This window comes from Oncorhynchus gorbuscha, unplaced genomic scaffold (genome assembly GCF_021184085.1).
Source record: "Oncorhynchus gorbuscha isolate QuinsamMale2020 ecotype Even-year unplaced genomic scaffold, OgorEven_v1.0 Un_scaffold_6629, whole genome shotgun sequence".
Classification (NCBI taxonomy): domain Eukaryota; kingdom Metazoa; phylum Chordata; class Actinopteri; order Salmoniformes; family Salmonidae; genus Oncorhynchus; species Oncorhynchus gorbuscha.
Genome location: NW_025750176.1, coordinates 5521 through 20367, shown reverse-complemented (window position 1 = coordinate 20367; position 14847 = coordinate 5521). Strand labels below are relative to the sequence as shown.

Below are 14847 nucleotides of genomic sequence, written 5' to 3'. Positions count from 1 at the left end.
TGGCCGCCAGTCTTCTTGTTTTGTGTTCATGAGAATGACAGGAGAAAATTATTATAAGTTATAGTTTGAGCTTTATAACTCATACTATAACTTATACTATTTCTCAAGATACATTAGATATTTATTAGTAAGGTTGTTACTTTAAAAGGAGGATATTCCCCATTTTGAGGACCAGTTTACACACTTAACCTGGCTGTTGTTGATACCGCCGCACAGTATTTCTGGTCAAAGTGGTGTTTTTGTGCCTAAGTTGCACAAGATTGTGGTTAGGGGGAAGTGTGTTATGAATCTGCTCATTATTATGTTGAAATAGATGCAGTAGAAAAACATGAAGCTTTTGTGAAACTCTGGAAAGTAAAGATGTTGTCTGGAACAGATGGTGCTGCGGCACATTGTAAATCACTAAACATCTGAGCTACTGTCCATTGTATGGCTCCCCGTGCCTGCCTCTAAAATGGTAAATGTGCTTCACGATTTCATGTTCTGTTCTGTTGCGGCCTTGACTATTCACTTGGCTCGCTCTAGAGATCCATTATTAAATAGCTAGTACCTCGGTTCTGTAACAACGAATGCTTGTTAACTTTGCAAAGTAAATTCAGGAGTTTTCATTTTATAGTTTCTCTCAGTTGCCTGATGCCTGCTGCCTTTTTAGAACTTGTCCTCCTGGTGAAAAAAATACAGAAAGTTTATGAATAAAATAAAGTCACGTTCTGGAATAGACATAAAATAATACATGTGAAAAGGCTGCATGCAACCAGTGACTGCCAGGATGAATGCACAGAAACACTTTATGAGTGCAGAATGACGTTCTGAGACTGCATGAGTCATAGGCTGCGTTCCAAATGGGACACTATTCCCTAGATAGTGCTCTACCAGAAACACATACAATTCAAAACAAGGGAGGGTGTGAAACCACTTCCTCTGACTCTAGGAGAGATGGAGGGAGAGCGATGGAGGGAGGGGAGGAGCAATTTGTACACCTCTCTGGACCCAGCCTATTTGCACATACAAACACAAATGCATACGCCCGCGCACACAGTCTACACATCTGGGTCAAACAGACTGAAGTTTGTCTGCCAAGGAAATCAGGTCTGGCTGCAGTGGACATTCTGAAGTAAATTGTTTTGTGTAGCGACCATGCTGTTGACATTCATACATACAGTGGCTACTTTTAAAGGGCAAAGCTGAAAGCCTTCCACTGAAGAATACACTAATTCATTGAATGTTTCACGGTAGTCATAAAAACATGGATAGGGATGCATGTAAACCAGAAAGGTCACAATCTCTGCCACTGAGGCTGTACAACATAGTCCCAATGAAATCAATCCCACTGGCGTCTCCCACTTCCTGTGGCTTGTCCATAAAGACAAGGTTTTGGTCAGTAAACTAGACCCAGGGTGTCACGTGTGCTCCCTCTCCAGCCTCTAGGTCACCAGGCTGCTCGTTATGGCGCACACCTGTCACCATCGTTACGCGCACCTGCGCGTCATCAGACTCACCTGGACTCCATCACTTCCCTGATTACCTTGCCTATATGTCACTCCCTTTGGTTCCTTCCCCAGGCATCATTGTTTCTTTTTCGGTTGGATGTCTGTGTTCTGTTAGTGTTTCTTGTTTTGTATTATGGTCCATTTATTTTATTAAAACACTCACTCCCTGAACTTGCTTTCCAACCATCAGGGCATATCGTTATACAGGGGTTAATGAATAGGACCAATGAGGGCTATTTAGTCATCCGTGTCTCTGCTTGACTTTGCCGTGGGGGCACTGTGCCCTGAGATATGTTTTGTGAGTGACAGAGATTTCAGCTCGTGAAGACTGAAACAGAGGGATAGGCAGTGGACAGAGAGACTGATTAAAGAATCTTCACTGTGTCTCACCAACAGCTGATGTTTAATTAAAAGGTGACTCATTCCTAGGAATATATATCCTTCTATGTCTCTGTCACTGACTCTCTCTCTCTCTGCATCGATATTGTAACGGCTCTCGTCGAAAGGAGTGGACCAGAGCGCAGCGTGGAAAGTGTTCATGATTTTTATTTTCAAAAAACACTCAAACAAAATAACAAAAGTGAAAACGAACGCACACAGTTCTGCCAGGTACAGACACTAAACAGAAAACAAGATCCCACAAAACCCAAAGGAAAATAACAACTTATATGTGATCCCCAATCAGAGACAACGATAGACAGCTGCCTCTGATTGGGAACCACCTCGGCCAAAACAAAGAAATTGAAAACATAGACTTTCCAACCCGAGTCACACCCTGACCTAACCGAACATAGAGAATAAAAAGGATCTCTAAGGTCAGGGCGTGACAGATATTTTGGTTAAAATCACACAATTGCTTTATTATTTAGGGGTTTTTCTGGACTAATATAAGGTTGACATTCACCACATGTAAAAAATAATGTTTTGTTGTTGTCTATTATATTAGAAAATAATATACTTCAAGGATTTCCTTTTGTAGTTATTACCTTTAGCTACATTCAACTGAAATATTTGTTATTGACTAACCTATAAGCTGAATTCCCTTGTGCCACTCTGCTCATCTAAAGCAATGTGTACAGACTAGTTTTCGAGAGACAATCTGAACTGACCTGAAGAGGTCTGAGTCCATTACACAGAGGATGTGGGCGTGTGCTGTGTAGAACGACAATTCTATACCGCTTTCTACTCAGTCATTGGGGCTGGATTGTAAATCCGTAATGTGGAGGACAAGGGCTGCATTTCCATACTAATTGGTGTCTTATGACCCAAAGATCTGATGTGATTGGTCAAAAGACCAAATAGTGGAGAGGAAAAACATCTGAATTGTGCTACCTGTTTAAACGCAGACAATGAGATCCCTCAATCAACTATTCCTTTTTGTATATGGCTTTTTAGAAATATATTTGTTACAATTTGTGACTCACGTGCTGAACAAAAACCCAGCCTGATCCTTTCTCTGTTTGAGCTCTTACCTACTCCATACGGTCATGCAAACCAAACATGGCACGACAGGGTGGAAAGGAGTGGCATGATGGCAGAAACAGACAGGCTACCAAATGGACTGGACAGATCTTTCCTCATCCACTCAACAGGATGACACCTCATTCACTCCAACACACTTTATAACAGTGACTGAACGTTTTAAGACTTGAATACTGTATGCCCTTCTGCATCAATGAACCTACACCGATAGGTTTGAGGGAATGAGTGGGCCAGTTAGCAGGTTTAACTGCATTAAGACTGCCAGGCCACAGCCCAGTGAGCCACTGGCTGGGTTTATTGCTAGTAATAATAGATTGTTCTCTCTCTCTCTCTATGGAGTGTATTGTATTCGATTTAGGTGATGTTAATTAACGTTGCTATGGTTCTCCCTCCCTCCCTCCCTCCCTCCCTCCCTCCCTCCCTCCCTCCCTCCCTCCCTCCCTCCCTCCCTCCCTCCCTCCCTCCCTCCCTCCCTCCCTCCCTCTCTATTTCTTTCTCTATTTCTTTCTTTCTTTTTTCTCTCTCTCTTTCTTTCTCTCTCTTTCTCTCTCTCTTTCTTTCTCTGTGTGATGAGGGAATAAATTAATGAGTAAATAGAAGGTTATCCAGATTGCATATATTATGCTTTATGAGCTGCAATGACACAACAGAGTTTGACATTCAAAAGTCTCTCTAATTCCCTCTCTCTCTAATCTCCCCCCTCCCTCTCTCTCTAATCTCCCCCCCCCCTCTCTCTCCTTATCTCATCTCCTCTTCTCCAGTTTGTGGCCTTTGCCTCCTTGTTCTTCATCCTGGTCTCGATCACCACCTTCTGCCTGGAGACCCATGAGGCATTCAACACCATCACCATCATCAACAAGTCTGAGGCGGTGCTCAACGGCAGCCTGCCAGACCTGGGTCCTGATTACATTATCGAGACGGACCCAGCTCTCACCTACGTGGAGGGTGTCTGCGTTCTTTGGTTCACCCTGGAGTTCATGGTGCGTGTCATCTTCAGCCCAGACAAGCTGGAGTTTGTCAAGAGCCTGCTCAACATAATCGACTTTGTGGCTATCCTGCCTTTCTACCTGGAGGTAGGCTTAAGCGGACTGTCATCTAAAGCAGCTAAGGATGTCTTGGGCTTCCTCAGAGTGGTAAGGTTTGTCAGGATCCTGCGTATCTTCAAGCTGACGCGACACTTCGTGGGGCTGCGGGTGCTGGGTCACACCTTGAAGGCTAGCACCAACGAGTTCCTCCTCCTCATCATCTTCCTCGCCCTAGGTGTGCTTATCTTTGCCACTGCAATCTACTACGCTGAGCGCATCGGCGCCAACCCCAACGACCCCACGGCTGGCGAACACACCATGTTCAAGAACATCCCCATCGGCTTCTGGTGGGCCGTGGTCACCATGACCACGCTGGGTTATGGTGACATGTACCCACAGACGTGGTCGGGCATGCTGGTGGGCGCGCTGTGCGCCCTGGCGGGCGTGCTGACGATAGCCATGCCTGTGCCCGTCATCGTCAACAACTTTGGAATGTACTACTCGCTGGCCATGGCCAAGCAGAAGCTTCCCAAGAAGAGGAAGAGGCACATCCCCCAGGTCGCACTGGGGGGATCCCCAACCTGCCTCAAAGTAGACCTCAACACCACCTGCAACAGCCCCCAGGGGGACGTCTGCAACATGCAGGGGAGCAGGGTGCTGGAGCGCAACCAATCAGGTGAGACCGCCAGCACACCACCATTGTATCTTAAGGTGGAATTTGTCAGGTGGTTAGGGGTTATTCATGTATAGACAGAAGGGGGGGCAAGGGGAGAATCTATAAGGGATCTCATTCAGGTGGAAAACAGTGGCCTTTTAACAGACACATGGGTTTACACATGGTTTTCCTCTTGAGAGACTCTAGCACCACTGATGTGCTTAGAATGTTTTGCACTTCTGTTGCCACGGAGATAAGAGAATGATGCAGAAAGGAATTGATGGGTCGGAGATGAGACTGATTGCTGTGAAATATTTCTTCACTAATAAGATTTTGTACGAAAACAGAAAAAGCGTTTGACTCTTAAGGTTTTAAAGTAGGGATTGTTCATTTGTGACTTGACTGTAGGTGGCCGTTTTCCCCTGCAGCCGTTCATCTGTAAATCACTCTGACACATCTGATATTGATGGAAATGAGTGTTGACCCTTGTCTCCTTAGTTTCTTTGAACTATAATCCAGAAATTCCTCAGGGTATGCACATGCTCTGGTTTCAGTGCAATATGTTGCTTTATTAGATGTGAAATATTAACATTTAATAAGTTCAGAACTAGACATGCTTTAATAAATGTATTCACACACATGTGAAATCTTTTGAGAAGCCAGCATGATTTACTTTTTTTTGGGGGTCATTTGAAATGCAGACAATAGCATTGGCTATTTATTCTTAACATGCTGAGTGCAATCAAATCAAATCAAATTTATTTATATAGCCCTTCGTACATCAGCTGATATCTCAAAGTGCTGTACAGAAACCCAGCCTAAAACCCCAAACAGCAAACAATGCAGGTGTAAAAGCACGGTGGCTAGGAAAAACTCCCTAGAAAGGCCAAAACCTAGGAAGAAACCTAGAGAGGAACCGGGCTATGTGGGGTGGCCAGTCCTCTTCTGGCTGTGCCGGGTAGAGATTATAACAGAAAATGACCAAGATGTTCAAATGTTCATAAATGACCAGCATGGTCAAATAATAATAAGGCAGAACAGTTGAAACTGGAGCAGCAGCACAGTCAGGTGGACTGGGGACAGCAAGGAGCCATCATGTCAGGTAGTCCTGGGGCACGGTCCTAGGGCTCAGGTCCTCCGAGAGAGAGAAAGAAAGAGAGAATTAGAGAGAGCATATGTGGGTGGCCAGTCCTCTTCTGGCTGTGCCGGGTGGAGATTATAACAGAACGTGGCCAAGATGTTCAAATGTTCATAAATGACCAGCATGGTTGAATAATAGTAAGGCAGAACAGTTGAAACTGGAGCAGGAGCATGGCCAGGTGGACTGGGGACAGCAAGGAGTCCTCATGTCAGGTAGTCCTGGGACATGGTCCTAGGGCCCAGGCCAGATTGAAACTGGAGCAGCAGCATGGCCAGGTGGACTGGGGACAGCAAGGAGTCATCATGTCAGGTAGTCCTGGGGCATGGTTCTAGGGCTCAGGTCCTCCGAGAGAGAGAAAGAAGGAGAGAAGGAGAGAATTAGAGAACGCACACTTAGATTTACACAGGACACCGAATAGGACAGGAGAAGTACTCCAGATAAACAAACTGACCCTAGCCCCCTGACACATAAACTACTGCAGCATAAATACTGGAGGCTGAGACAGGAGGGGTCAGGAGACACTGTGGCCCCATCCGAGGACACATCAAATGGTATGCTGAATTCAAAGTGGAATTGTTTTAATAGATTAATCCTAACTAAGCCTTTTCATTATAAGATGTGATAAATGCTACATTTCAGCCTGTTTTGTTTTGACATTGGCAAGCTCTTTTATAGGCAGACACTAGGTGCGTTGACACCATCGATTGGGGTCCTGTCTATTTCACCTTTGACCCTTGTCCCCCAGCGCGCCTGGTCCTCGTGGCATTTGGCAAGCACTCTTGATGTGGGAGGCTGTTTGATGTCCTGATTCGATCCCTTGACCTGCCTTTTCTCGCCCCTCTTCCGCCCTACCACCCTTAACCCACTCCTCCTGCCCCTCCTTCTCTCTCCCTGCGGTCACCAGTGCTGTCAGGGGACGGCAGTGGAGGCAGTGATCTCACCATGTCCCCCAGCACAGAGGAGAGGGTCCCCATGCGCAGGTCCAGCACCCCAGAGCAGGAGCGGAGGAGTGGGGGGACGTGCTTCCTGCTGGCTGCCAGTGACTACACCTGCCCAGCCGACGGTGGGGTCAGGAAGACAGGTACTGCACCACCCCTCTGGCTCAGGATCTTTATGCATGTGCATCAGCATCCGTCATCATGGACGTGTCTATTTTCATGGCTTTTGTTTGGTTTTGAAAGGCATGGCAAATGTCAATGTCATGTTCTTCCATTTATCCATGATCCATGATTCATTGTTACATCATTATTGGGAATTCATAAATCATCATTCATTAACGGTGATTCATAACTAAATCATTTAGGCGGTTCTGTCATTGCTCATTCAAGGCCGTGGGGCTTCATTTGTGGTATCGGTCACTAAAATACCGCCACCAAACCTAATCCACTAGCCTATCTTGTGTGATAAGGGATATCTACTGCTACATTCAGTTGACACTACTCACCCCTTGGGATATGGACAACAATCAGATGATCCATGAAAAGTCTCCTTCCTGTATCTGCCCACATGTTGAATTCCTCCCAGGAAAAGGGAGGAAGACAGAGGCCCTCGTCTGCTAATGTAATCCAGCCTGAGGCTATAGGGGGATGTTGGAGTGGCGCAGTCCTGTAGTGTGTCTATGGAAAGGTCATGTTGTGTGGTGACCCAGTCTTCCCACCACTGTGTCCTAAAGGTCATCTGGAAGGTAGTATCCATCTGCAGCACCAGACAGAGCAGACAAATTACGCGACAAGCCTTCTATCTTTGAAAGGCATGCTAAATGCTGTCACTAAAATGTAGGCTAAAGAACACAACACAGAACAATACTAAACACTAGACAAATAGAAACAATAGAAATATAATGTACAGGTGATGCCTGTGTTGAGTTAGAATGACCTTCTGTTTGTACAGGTGATGCCTGTGTTGAGTTAGAATGACCTTCTGTTTGTACAGGTGCCTGTGTTGAGTTAGAATGACCTGCTGTTTGTACAGGTGATGCCTGTGTTGAGTTAGAATGACCTTCTGTTTGTACAGGTGATGCCTGTGTTGAGTTAGAATGACCTTCTGGTTGTACAGGTGCCTGTGTTGAGTTAGAATGACCTGCTGTTTGTACAGGTGATGCCTGCATTGAGTTAGAATGACCTGCTGTTTGTACAGGTGCCTGTGTTGAGTTAGAATGACCTGCTGTTTGTACAGGTGATGCCTGCGTTGAGTTAGAATGACCTGCTGTTTGTACAGGTGCCTGTGTTGAGTTAGAATGACCTGCTGTTTGTACAGGTGCCTGTGTTGAGTTAGAATGACCTGCTGTTTGTACAGGTGCCTGTGCTGAGTTATAATGACCTGCTGTTTGTACAGGTGCCTGTGTTGAGTTAGAATGACCTGCTGTTTGTACAGGTGCCTGTGTTGAGTTAGGATGACCTGCTGTTTGTACAGGTGCCTGTGTTGAGTTAGAAGTCATTACCATACTGTATAGTGTCTTCAAAATAACCTTTTTGTTGGAATGAGAAATTACATTTCGGGCCTAATGAACGTTTAGGTCTAAATCGTGCTTCACTGTCTTAATTCCCAAGCTTTATCTCTGTCATCTTGAGCAATTATTGCTGTGTGTTAATCTATTCTACACTGTAATATGGAACTCCGTTACGCTTTGGCTAATTGCCTCTTATCAGAAGTGAACTGCCTCTCCAGAAGGCAATCTAAATCTCATGCTTACACTGGGTCTGCTGTATGGCCTGGCAATCAACCCACTCCTCTGTGTGTAATTGGAGAAGGACATGGTTATAACTGTCATTTGGGGTTAATGTTAATTATAGCATTATTACTATAGGATACTTTTAACTGTTGCAGGAGTCTTTTCTTATTATGATTCATTCTATGGTTCACATTGTTATGTTGATTAATTGATTTGATATTGACTTAGAGCAGCTCTGATGTCTGCACAGTTGGTGCTCCTGTTTAACTCAACCTTCCATTACACGAGACACACACAAAGCCAGTCAGTAAATCTCTCTGGGGTACCAACTCATAAACCTCACAGCCCCCCACGTGTTGACCGAGACAGTGCTGTGCCATGCTCAGCCCACCTGGGTCTTGAGGCAATCTGCCAGGCGTGAGACAACCCTGGGCCTCCCACCACCTGGTCCCGTGCCCACCACAGCGACTCTGCTTCATCATGGGCTATGGAACAGTTGGGTGCCACAAGGCGAGCGTCCAGCTGTGCCCTCGTCTCAGCCTCCTCAGCCGGCGGTGGCGGTCGCAGCAGTGCAGCGATTAATGCATAAAACATGAGGTCCTTTCTAGTCCCGGCACTACCTGTCGGCACAAGCTGAAGCTGCCCTTTGTTCTGGCAGCTCGGCTGGTTCTGAAGCGGACTCATTTGCGTGCCGTCCCTTTTGAGTAAACGCTGAAACAAATGGATCCATCTACAGTATGGTAATGATGCTGCAATCCCATTAGCTTGTCTTTCTTCCTCTCCCTCTGTCTTTGTGCCAGCTGATTGGCCAGCTCTGTTAATGGTCTGGCTGGTTTGTCGTTTGTTTGTTTCTCACTGGCGTCTGGACATTTAAAAAGGACTGCTGATAGAAATGAATGTACATTTAGTTGGTGTGCACCACCTGCTGATCAGGCCATTTAAGGATAGTGTGATATTTCCCTGATTACTGTCTATCATCACAGTCATTATTACAGGCTCATCAGTTCTCTTTCCATTATCATCAGCGTCATTTCCACAATCATCATACTCCTCATCATCTTGCTTTACATTTAAACGCAGTTATTTTACATTTAAACGCAGTTATTTTACATTTAAACATTTAAACGCAGTTATTTTACATTTAAACAGTTATTTTACATTTAAACAGTTATTTTACATTTAAACAGTTATTTTACATTTAAGCACAGTTATTTTACATTTAAGCACAGTTATTTTACATTTGCACGCCCTGTGTTTTTGATGCTGGCTTTATTTCAGAGACTTTGTCCACATCAGCACAAATCCTAGAGCTCCTGAATGAAAAGCAGTTTTTAGCCTGATATATATATTTAATTAGCAATTGAAATACGAACACATCTGTATGAGATTATTGCTTGAATAAATTGTGTGTGACAAAACATAGTAATGATGCCATTATATGAGACATTCATATTGGCATAACTTCAAAAGCAGTAATTAAAGCAAAGTTCTGTCAACATATTCAATTAAATGGACATTTGCCGTCTGACATGTGTCATGAGAAACTACATATGTGCATGAATCACCGTATGTATGTACTGCTGCTCTGTCTCACTCCCGTCTCCTGTCTTGTTTCATTCACGTGGCTGGCTTGGACTTGGAATACTTGACCGCGTGCCTGTGTGTGTTCATGTCCCGTTCCTGCGCCCTCGCCCACTCTTCCGAAGGCTGTGAGAAATCCCCAAGCTTAAGCAACATAGCGGGCTTGGCTGGTAACGCCCTGAGGCTGTCTCCAGTGACCTCACCCTACAGTTCACCGTGCCCCCTGAGGCGTTCCCGCTCCCCAATACCATCCGTCCTGTGAGTCCCGGCCCAGAGCGAGGCTGAGCACACTCCCCTCCCCCACCCCCAAAACACCCGACAGAAGCCAGCTTCATAGGCGTTAGCTCTCTGTAGCATCCTGGAATCATATAATATACTTTGTGAATGTTGTTAGCTACTTTAGAGACTAACCTTAGTGGTTTCGACCACAGACTAACCCTGCTCTTCTCCTCTTCCATACAAACGTTGCTTTGAACTGTAGATGTGGTGTCCACCCTTGAAGTAGCTTAGCTGTGCATCACTTTGAATTCCCATTACTTCAGTTTTGTTGTACTTTAATAATGGCAATAAAAGGACTCTTGAATGGTGGCTCTAAAAGTAGCAGCCACAACATTTAGTAAATACGTATTCATAATCAGGGAGATTTACATGTTGCTATATTTAGATACTTAGAACATACGTGCTTCCATAAAAAATAAGAAAAATGTCACTTTATTTTGTGGGGGTGGGGGGGAACTTGTCATGGACTATGTCTTGATTCACACGCTCTCACCTGCCACCTTCTCGCTCTCACCTGTCACTCTCTTGCTCTCACCTGCCACCTTCTCGCTCTCACCTGTCACTCTCTTAGCTCTCACCTGCCACCCTCTCATAAAATCACCTGTCACCTCTATGCCACCCTCTCGCTCTCACCTGTCATCTCTTGCACCCTCTCTCACCTGCCACCCTCTCGCTGTCTCTCACCTGTCACCCTATATCTCTCACCTGCCATCCTCTCGCTCTCACCTGCCACCCTGTCACTCTCACCTGTCACCCTATATCTCTCACCTGCCATCCTCTCGCTCTCACCTGCCACCCTGTCACTCTCACCTGTCACCCTATATCTCTCACCTGCCATCCTCTCGCTCTCACCTGCCACCCTGTCACTCTCACCTGTCACCCTATATCTCTCACCTGCCATCCTCTCGCTCTCACCTGCCACCCTGTCACTCTCACCTGTCACCCTATATCTCTCACCTGCCATCCTCTCGCTCTCACCTGCCACCCTGTCACTCTCACCTGTCACCCTATATCTCACCTGCCATCCTCTCGCTCTCACCTGCCACCCTGTCACTCTCACCTGTCACCCTATATCTCTCACCTGCCATCCTCTCGCTCTCACCTGTCACCCTGTCTCACCTGCCACCTCTCGCTCTCACCTGTCACCTGTCACCCTCTCGCTCTCACCTGCCACCCCACCCTGTCACTCACCTGTCACCCTATATCTCTCACCTGCCATCCTCTCGCTCTCACCTGCCACCCTCTCGCTCTCACCTGTCACCCTATATCTCTCACCTGCCATCCTCTCGCTCTCACCTGCCACCCTGTCACTCTGTCACCCTATATCTCTCACCTCCTCGCTCTCACCTGCCACCCTGTCACTCTCACCTGTCACCCTATATCTCTCACCTGCCATCCTCTCGCTCTCACCTGCCACCCTCTCGCTCTCACCTGTCACCCTATATCTCTCACCTGCCATCCTCTCGCTCTCACCTGCCACCCTGTCGCTCTCACCTGTCACTCTCACCTCTCGCTCTCACCTGCCACCCTGTCACTCTCACCTGTCACATATCTCTCACCTGCCATCCTCTCGCTCTCACCTGCCACCCTGTCACTCTCACCTGCCACCTGCTCTCACCTGCCACCCTGTCACTCTCTCGCTCTCACCTGCCACCCTGTCGCTCTCACCTGTCACTCTCTCGCTCTCACCTGCCACCCTGTCGCTCTCACCTGCCACCCTGTCGCTCTCACCTGCCACCCTGTCCCTCTCACCTGCCACCCTGTCGCTCTCACCTGCCACCCTGTCGCTCTCACCTGTCACTCTCTCGCTCTCACCTGCCACCCTGTCGCTCTCACCTGCCACCCTGTCGCTCTCACCTGCCACCCTGTCGCTCTCACCTGCCACCCCACCCTGTCACCTGCCACCCTGTTGCTCTCCCTCTCACCTGCCACCCTGTCCTCTCACCTGCCACCCTGTCGCTCTCACCTGCCACCCTGTTGCTCTGACCTGCCACCCTGTCCCTCTCACCTGCCACCCTGTCGCTCTCACCTGCCACCCTGTCGCTCTCACCTGCCACCCTGTCGCTCTCACCTGCCACCCTGTCCCTCTCACCTGCCACCCTGTCCCTCTCCTGCCACCTGCCACCTGCCACCCTGTCACTCTCACCTGCCACCCTGTCCCTCTGATCACCCTGTCCTCTCACCCTGTCGCTCTCACCTGCCACCCTGTCACTCTCACCTGCCACCCTGTCGCTCTCACCTGCCACCCTGTCACTCTCACCTGCCACCCTGTCACTCTCACCTGCCACCCTGTCGCTCTCACCTGCCACCCTGTCGCTCTCACCTGCCACCCTGTCGCTCTCACCTGCCACCCTGTCGCTCTCACCTGCCACACTGTCGCAACCTGCCACCCTGTCGCTCTCACCTGCCACCCTGTCGCTCTCACCCCACCCTGTCGCTCCTGTCTCTCACCTGCCACCCTGTCGCTCTCACCTGCCACACTGTTGCTCTCACCTGCCACCCTGTCGCTCTCACCTGCCACCCTGTCCCTCTCACCTGCCACCCTGTCCCTCTCACCTGCCACCCTGTCGCTCTGACCTGCCACCCTGTCGCTCTCACCTGCCACCCTGTCCCTCTCACCTGCCACCCTGTCGCTCTCACCTGCCACCCTGTTGCTCTGACCTGCCACCCTGTCCCTCTCACCTGCCACCCTGTCGCTCTCACCTGCCACCCTGTCGCTCTCACCTGCCACCCTGTCGCTCTCACCTGCCACCCTGTCCCTCTCACCTGCCACCCTATCCCTCTGACCTGCCACCCTGTTGCTCTGACCTGCCACCCTGTCACTCTCACCTGCCACCCTGTCCCTCTGATCTGCCACCCTGTCACTCTCACCTGCCACCCTGTCACTCTCACCTGCCACCCTGTCACTCTCACCTGCCACCCTGTTGCTCTCACCTGCCACCCTGTCACTCTCACCTGCCACCCTGTCGCTCTCACCTGCCACCCTGTCGCTCTCACCTGCCACCCTGTCGCTCTCACCTGCCACCCTGTCGCTCTCACCTGCCACCCTGTCGCTCTCACCTGCCACCCTGTCACTCTCACCTGCCACCCTGTTGCTCTCACCTGCCACCCTGTTGCTCTCACCTGCCACCCTGTCGCTCTCACCTGCCACCCTGTCGCTCTCACCTGCCACCCTGTCACTCTCACCTGCCACCCTGTTGCTCTCACCTGCCACCCTGTCGCTCTCACCTGCCACCCTGTCACTCTCACCTGCCACCCTGTTGCTCTCACCTGCCACCCTGTCACTCTCACCTGCCACCCTGTTGCTCTCACCTGCCACCCTGTTGCTCTCACCTGCCACCCTGTTGCTCTCACCTGCCACCCTGTTGCTCTCACCTGCCTCTGGCTGGGCCCGGTCATCCTGTTTGCATGGATCATCCTGTGTAATCATCTACCAGCGGTGTGGTGAGAAATAGAGAAGGAGAGATAAAAACTAAAGAGAAGACAGGTTAGAAACGGTGGGCCTGGGCCGTGGGAATGTGCATGGGACTTGTGTGTCTGCATCGTGCCATTGGCCTCCACCTGGGGGACTGAACACACAACATAAAATGCACAACAGTGTTTTTCTGTTTTCTCTGCATGTGGGCTATGCTGGTTTGCTACTGTTTCAAATGTTTTACTGTGATCTTATTGAACTGTCAATCGCTGTGTTGCCAAGCTGAAGTGTCTCTGATATTGTTTACTCACAGATAACTGCAAAGAGATTGTCTTTACTGGTTTCACGCAAGCAGAGAGCAGCATTCTTTAATTGCTGGGGGAAGGCACATCCCTGGTGGAAAGGTAACATTGTCATTCTGAATGGCATGTGAACTGCCTGCTGAACACTGTGCTGCTGATCCCTGGTGGTCACCTCTGGCTAATGGCCTTTTGTTTTAGTGTGTGTGCAGAAGGGGGTAATTCAACAATTGTAGTCACGGAAATGACATCGGCACCCCCTCTGCATCATAACTCGTGGCTTTATACACACATGCGTGCATGTGCACTCATATACACACACAAACATTTGACAGGCGTGTGCACACACACACACCACATTAGACACAGACACACACACACACACATTAGACACACACACACACATTTCTGTATATTCTTTAAAAGACAGCAGGAATGCCTTTGATGGTCCTATCAAACAGAGCTTTTGTTTTATTAATAGCGATGTAATTCATTATTGATGAGAGAATTTACTACTCACATAAATTGTTGCCGATGCTAACAGGTGTGTCGCACGACAGAGGACATTACCATTCAGCAATGTGCCTCACCCAATCCTTTGTCTATACTAGTAGCAGGAAGGTTGCTAAGCAACTGGCACATAGTCAGACGCATCTCACAGTTGCTGAACACAGAAACTGTCTCCTAATTCAAACGAAAAGCTCACGACCGGTGCTTTCCATATTTCTATATTAAAATAATTATTGAATCACCCCCCCCTCCCATTGCAATACTGTTCATTGATTGAGTGTTTACGATCATGACTTCAT

General features: G+C 48.2%; 1 protein-coding gene across 1 annotated transcript; it reads left to right on the top strand.

The window, feature by feature from the left end:
• Window positions 1–3733: 3733 nt before the first annotated feature.
• LOC124029504 (potassium voltage-gated channel subfamily C member 2-like) lies at window positions 3734–10817 on the top strand (the record flags this gene model as incomplete). Its single annotated transcript, XM_046341192.1, has 3 exons — window positions 3734–4673; window positions 6698–6874; window positions 10171–10817. Coding segments are annotated over 3 exons (1254 nt in total), but the record flags the coding sequence as incomplete, so codon positions are not given.
• Window positions 10818–14847: the final 4030 nt, after the last annotated feature.